Source organism: Megalops cyprinoides, chromosome 2, assembly GCF_013368585.1.
Source record: "Megalops cyprinoides isolate fMegCyp1 chromosome 2, fMegCyp1.pri, whole genome shotgun sequence".
NCBI lineage: Eukaryota > Metazoa > Chordata > Actinopteri > Elopiformes > Megalopidae > Megalops > Megalops cyprinoides.
Window position 1 is genome coordinate 58,462,501 of NC_050584.1, and position 6,384 is coordinate 58,468,884.

The 6,384-nt window shown below is 45.5% G+C and overlaps 1 protein-coding gene across 1 annotated transcript in view; it reads left to right on the forward strand.

Annotated features, from left to right (window-relative positions):
* Positions 1 to 4,217, forward strand: part of prmt9 (protein arginine methyltransferase 9) — a 10,872-nt gene extending 6,655 nt beyond the window's left edge. Inside the window, exons 9-13 of the mRNA XM_036521422.1 lie at positions 1 to 69; positions 597 to 1,269; positions 1,842 to 1,995; positions 3,253 to 3,375; positions 3,727 to 4,217. The exon at positions 1 to 69 is cut by the window's left edge and continues 115 nt beyond it. Of these exons, the coding sequence (XP_036377315.1) occupies positions 1 to 69; positions 597 to 1,269; positions 1,842 to 1,995; positions 3,253 to 3,375; positions 3,727 to 4,002 (1,295 nt within the window). The 3' untranslated portion in view covers positions 4,003 to 4,217. The remainder of the gene's footprint in view (positions 70 to 596; positions 1,270 to 1,841; positions 1,996 to 3,252; positions 3,376 to 3,726) is intronic.
* The last annotated feature ends 2,167 nt before the right edge of the window (positions 4,218 to 6,384 follow it).

Below are 6,384 nucleotides of genomic sequence, written 5' to 3' on the forward strand. Positions count from 1 at the left end.
GCCTGTCCACCGGGCCTCAAGAGGACACCTGCTGGGAGCAAGCTGTCTACCCCATCCAGAACTCTTCCAGTAAGGGTGGCATATAAGAACCAAGTACCAACTGTACAAGAATATCCCACTCGTAGAACAGCCAAACATCTCGGCCATTCCAGTATGACACCCGCATAAGAACCAAACACTTACTGTACAAGGCCATTCCAGTATGACATCCGCTTTAGAACCAAACACCTGCTGTACAAGAACATTCCAGTATGATACCCACATAAGAGTCAAACACCTACTATACAAGGCCATTTCAGTATGACATCCACATAAGAGCCAAACACCTACTGTACAAGGCCATTTCAGTATGACACTGAGATAAGAGCCAAACACCTACTGTACAAGGCCATTCCAGGTATGGCACCCAGATAAAAGCCAAACACTTACAGTACGGTGCCATTAGAGAAGAGTAGAGGAGAGTTCAATTCAATTCAGTTTTATTTATATAGCGCTTTTTACAACATGAGTTGTCACAAAGCAACTTTACATCGGTATTCCAGGCCTGGTAGAGTAACAATGACTGTAGTTCAACTCCCCGCATTGTTTTTCTGCAGACTTCACAGTGAAACCTGGAGACGAGCTGACCGTGGAGGTGTCCTGCGAGGACGCATACCTGCGGATCCGCGCCATCGCCATGGTGAGAGACGGGCACGTGGTCAGTCTGGACGACTGGGAGCCGGGCCCCGCCCCTGGCATGGCCGTGACCCCGGAGGCGGAGCTGTGCAGCGCGCTGTCCTGCCTGCAGACGGATCCCCAGAGAGCTGCGCAGAGCTGCATGCTGGAGTGCTCGGAGATAGCGCTCCTGAACAACACTCACTACCACAGCTGCTTCAGCAGGGCGCTGGACAAGCTGCTCTCCGTGCTGAGATCCAGCGCCAAGCCAGTGGACCCGGACGCCGCCGGCGACTGTCCGAGCGCCGAGCCTCTCTACGTCCTGGACGTCTCTGAGGGCTTCTCCGTACTCTCGCTGATGGCCGCCAGGCTGGGCTCGGTCCGGGCCTACAGCTCGGTGGAGAAGGAGCAGCACCAGGCCATTCTCCGGCTGCTGGCGAAGGGGAACGGCGTCCAACAGGAGGCGCTGGAGTTCTGGCTGAACCAGGTGGAGGACGACTCCGCCGTGCTGCAGAGGCCGGCCACCGAGAAGCTGTGGAGCGCCATCGTGCTGGACTGCGTGGAGACCTGCGGCCTGCTCCGGCAGAAGCTGGTGGAGAAAGCCACTCTGGCCAGGTCAGCAGCATCTGTGCATAGGACCTGTGTAGCTGTCATCTTTCAGCCACCATGAATGTTCATCTCACCTGTTTGCCTCACAAAGGCTTAGAGAAAAGTCACTCAAACGTGTTTTTTTTTCCTCTGAATTTCATTGAAAATTCTAAATTTTGAAAAAGGGATATTAATGTAACTAATACATGTTTTGTCTGTGATGTGGTCTACGTTTAAATTCCATGTTGAGAAAGAGTAGAGGACATTATTGCTGGTTCAGTTACCTGTAGCAGAATAAATACACACTCATTAACATTTGTTGCAGGCACATGGCAGATAATATAATTTTATTGTTTAACCGTCTGTACACAGGTTTTTTCTTCCCAGTTGTTGCTGGAAATTTTATTGTGAGGAACAACAGATGAACAATGCCTTGATTACTCTGGCATAACATCACCTGTTTTCTGTAGTAACAGTTTTGCAGTTAATATTCAGGTGTACCTTGTGCATTTGAGCGTGTGTCGTGCATCTGATTGTTAGCAGGTGTGTATGTTTGTTTATCTGAGGGTGTGTGTATTCCTGTTTGTATGTTTGCGCAGGTGTTTGCTGGAGGACGGTGGCCGGATATTCCCAGAGTGCATTGTGGTCTACGGCCTTTTGGTGGAGTCAGACACCCTGCTGCTGGAGAGTGCAGTCCAGGGCAGGGAGCCAACGCTGGGGTTCAACATCGCACCGTTCATCAACCAGTTCACAGTGCGTTCTGCCTCTGTCTCTCTGTCTGTCTCTCTCTCTCTCCATCTGTCACACTCTGTCCCTCCGTCTCTTTCTGTCTGTCTATCTCTCTCTCTCTCTTTCTTTCCCTGTATTGCTTTACACTACAGCATGTCCTTTCTGGAGCCATACAGCTGATCCACCTGTGAGGATGTGCCACACAGACATGTCTGCCCCACACTTTCACAACAGCACATTTCACACGAGCAGCCTGCCCCAAGCATCCTGTTCAGAAGCATAGTGGTTAGGGAACAGTCCTTGAAAGAAGAAGGTTGTGTGTTCAAATCCCAGGCTGGACACTTGAGCTGTGCTTATAAGAATGATACTTAGTCTGAAACTTCTTCAGGAAATAGGCAGCTTTATAAATGAAAAATATGTGTCAGTATGACCTATGTAACTTGCCCTTGATAAGACAATTTTCCCTGATGAGTGTAATACACACGTGTAGGTTGATTTTGTTTTCAAATTTTGTTGCAAAGTCTTCATTTGAGGGCAGTTTTTTGGTCTCCTCTTTGTAGGTAGAAGTGCTGAAAATCCTGTTCACCTCTTCTTTAATGTCCCGTTCGTTCTGCGTTTCCACCCTGTGCCCTGTGCACGGCAGATTGCTCTGGCAGATGTTGCCTTTGAAGCTGGCGCTCGGTTCAGGGCACAGTCTTCCACAGCTGTCACCCACAAACACGCAGCCTTGCGCTGGACATTTCCAGCTAAATAATTCTGCACGCAATACATCGATGGCTTCAGACGCTCCCGAGCCGAACCCGCACGGCACAGAGAGGGGCTGCTCTTTGTTCTTTGAAGTTGTGTCGCCCTGCATGTTTGTGATTGTGATTTCCATACCCCGGCCCGCTGGTCTGTGACTCGCTCTCTCCTTAACAATATCCAAAATCAGCAAATTATACACAGCGTAGTGCCTCTTGGTAAAAAAAAAAAAAGGATGGAAAAGCTGAGGATTCAACAATGTTAGTTTATTCAAGCAGTCAGCCCTGGCGTTGTATGGTGTGTTAGCTGAGGACAGTGCTGCACAGCAGTATTTCCCAGCCCCGGTCCCAGGGGTCCAACACGCATGCTGCTTTTGTGACCCATCTGAGCCTTTAGTAATTGGGTTTGATTGAGCTGTAGGCTGATCTTATTCACTTAACAGCCCGATCGATCCCAATTACTTGAGCCAGAAGGTGACCTGTCACGGACATGGGTCCAGGTTTGGGAAACACTGCTGCATACATGCTGCCGTCTCTCCAGGTGCCTGTCCACGTGTTCCTGGACCTGTCCACCCTCGAGTGTAAACACCTCAGTCAGCCTGTGGAGCTGTTCACCCTCGACCTCATGAACTGCAGTGAGAATGCCACACAGCGACAGGTGGAGGTAAGGAGGAGGAGCACAGCAACCTACCGCTAACTCACCCGCTAAAAGCTGAAAGTTGGCCATCAGCACATTTATGATAGCTGCGACTGGTCTGTCACGCACGATTTTGGGGCGGGTTCATGAGTTTATCTTGCTTTTGGATTCCTGTGTGGGTAGGGTAGAAACTGTCAAGCGACACCTCAAAAATGTTATCAAGCCGAGTGATGGTCAAGATGGAATGCTGTTGTTTTGTTTTCCCCCCATTGTTTTGGAGGGTGATCCAGCTGGATATTAAGTGATAGTCACTGGGCAATTAGTACCTCCTGCTGGCCGTGGAGAGTTTGACCACTGTCCCACGTTCCTGTGTTACAGGTGCAAGTGTGTGCCACAGGGCGGGTTACTGCCATCCCCTTCTGGTACCAGGTGCACCTGGACCAGGACATCAGCATCAGCACCTTCACCCAGGACTCCCACTGGAAGCAGGCGGCTGTGGTGCTGCAGCACCCCCTGGAGGTCACCGCAGGAGAGACAGTCCACCTCAGTGTGCACCTTCACAAGAGCAGCATCTCAATCGCTGCTTCAAAGGAAGAAGAACAGGAGGAGCCTGTTGCCATGGACTCTGCCAGCTCCACCAACACCGTGTCTTGAACCCAGCAAGTCTCTGTGCTTGTGACCAGCTGAGTTTACGACATGCATTCTGTTAAAAAGTGATGTGTCGTATTTGTGTGTGCTGAAAGTATAAAATGGTTGCCTACGACTGTGGTTGCTGTAGCCAACTTGTGTATTTTTCGGAACAATACTTACATCTATGTAAACAGAATAAAACATCTATGTAATGAAACATATTCGTTCTGATGTGTCTGTTCAAAAGTGCAATTAACTGTGGTGCAAACTGAAAGTATTAACTGCTAAGGTGAAAAAAAAAACTTTTATGCCAGTTGATGACTGTGTGACAAGTATTTTTGCTTTAAAGAAGTGAATATATGTAACAATATTTCCACTGAGTAAGGGTGCTTTATTATTCTGATTTATAATCACTGTTTGTTGGTCTGTGTGTAGACTTGATTACTGGGCTTTCAACAGGCCAGTGATCTGTAATGTGCACGTTGGTACGTTCATAGTACACGTTGTACTGATACATCTGCTGTTTTCTCTGCCCTGTCTCCTGAATCAAATTCTTTTTCAAAAAAAATTTTAATTTGGGCAGTTCTGTTGACAGATCAGTACCCTCACCCCAACATGTCATTCATTGGTAATTACTAAATCTGCGTATTAAAGAAGTTATTGCGAGTCACAGAAAAATAACTTTAGGCATTAGTTTATTTCCTGTTGACATGCTTTTGCTATATTTGAACTTAGCAAATTCCACATAATTCGCTAAATAAAACTGGATGCTGAAAATGAGTCATCACTGAATAAATAAAATAAACTTGCTAAAATCATAGCAAGTTTAGTGCTACAAATGATGTCATCTCAGTGCTACACATTTTCCTCCCAACAACACATTTAAAATTGGCTTAATCTAGCTTTTAACCTAACCTCAATTGAAGGCTGCAGCTGATCCTGGATCAGTTCTGGAGGTCACTATCTTCACCCATAAGGTGTGTCTTTTTTGTGTGAGTGTTTTTGATTAATAAAAAAAAGATTGACAAGATGTTCTCCAAGACATTTCAATGATCACCACCTGGGGGTGATGTACATCTGAACTGCATAGTGTTACTTGCTTATAGATTAGTCACACAAAATGATGTTTAACCAATGACTTAATTTAGGTGCATGGCTTTGTGGCAGACAGAATCAGCCCCATGTTACATGTCATGGTGAATAGACTATTCTTCACATACAGTATTACAGGGTCTCCTAATGGATTATTACAATTGTCTGGGCTCTCTTTTGTTGTTTTAAGGTATTATGCTCAATGGGCCAGGTGTGGAAGAAGTTCTAAACTCATAGTAAATAACCGTAAAAAGAAAACACAGTGAATGTTGCTGAAGCACATTAGAACAGCCTTTGAGGAAAAGCTTCTCTACATTTTCCCTGCATTGGAAAAAAAAAACTGCCAATGAACGTCTCTGTAAGAACATTATTTAAGCCTGTACATTTTAGTGAAGATACCCAGTATTCTGCAGTCATTTTAATGTTAACAGGCACTTTGAGAAGCCTGCTTATTTAATTTGAGATAAAAGGTTCTCTCTTCTGGCTGTTCTTATCATCTAAAATTCCATTCTTGAACACATTCAATTCTTCAGGCACAAATTTAGTGACTCTCAGGTGATTGTATTTTATTTTGTATGCTGTCCACATATATCTTCTGGTCATGAACAGAAAATGAACATGTCATTCTGGTAGGCAGAAAATTAATAATTTTTCCAAGCATACAACAAGGGCTGCACTGGTAGAATGACCCATTGAAAAAAATTGTACTCTTTTACCATAAAGCCATAAAGACAGCTGTTTGGTTCTGTATCAACAATGTTAATGTCAGTAATGTCAACCCAAGATTTTACAGTTTTTTTCTGCCCTGATTAAGACTGCACGATGCCGCCATTTTGAGGCTAATGAAACGTGGCATGTCACCAACCCCTCCCCCCCATTTCCCACTGCATTCTGCAAGCAGCACCAGGGATTACACTGGCCGGCTGAGCAGACAGCAGACCTATACAATCCTGACTAATGAAATCAATAACAGTTCGCTTCAGTTTTGGATTTTTACCCGTCTTTAAAAATTCTCCCTGAACCTGTCAGCTATTTTTGCAGACACCTTGATTCTGAAAGCAAAAAAATACAAATCAATGAAGAAAAAAAATTAAAAACAGTTGATAATGATCTTTTTCAAACCCTTTAATGCCTTGCCAACCCTGTTGTGATAAAAGAGGCTTATCTACTCAAATCTCTTTTGGCATAATTCACAGATACAGCGTGGCTTCTTATCGTGCTGCTTGGGACATCCTCCTGTTGAAAACAAAGGGCGGTTTCCTACAGATGTTCCACACTGGCGTTAGCGGGAAAATCAATTACACTGAAATCAGA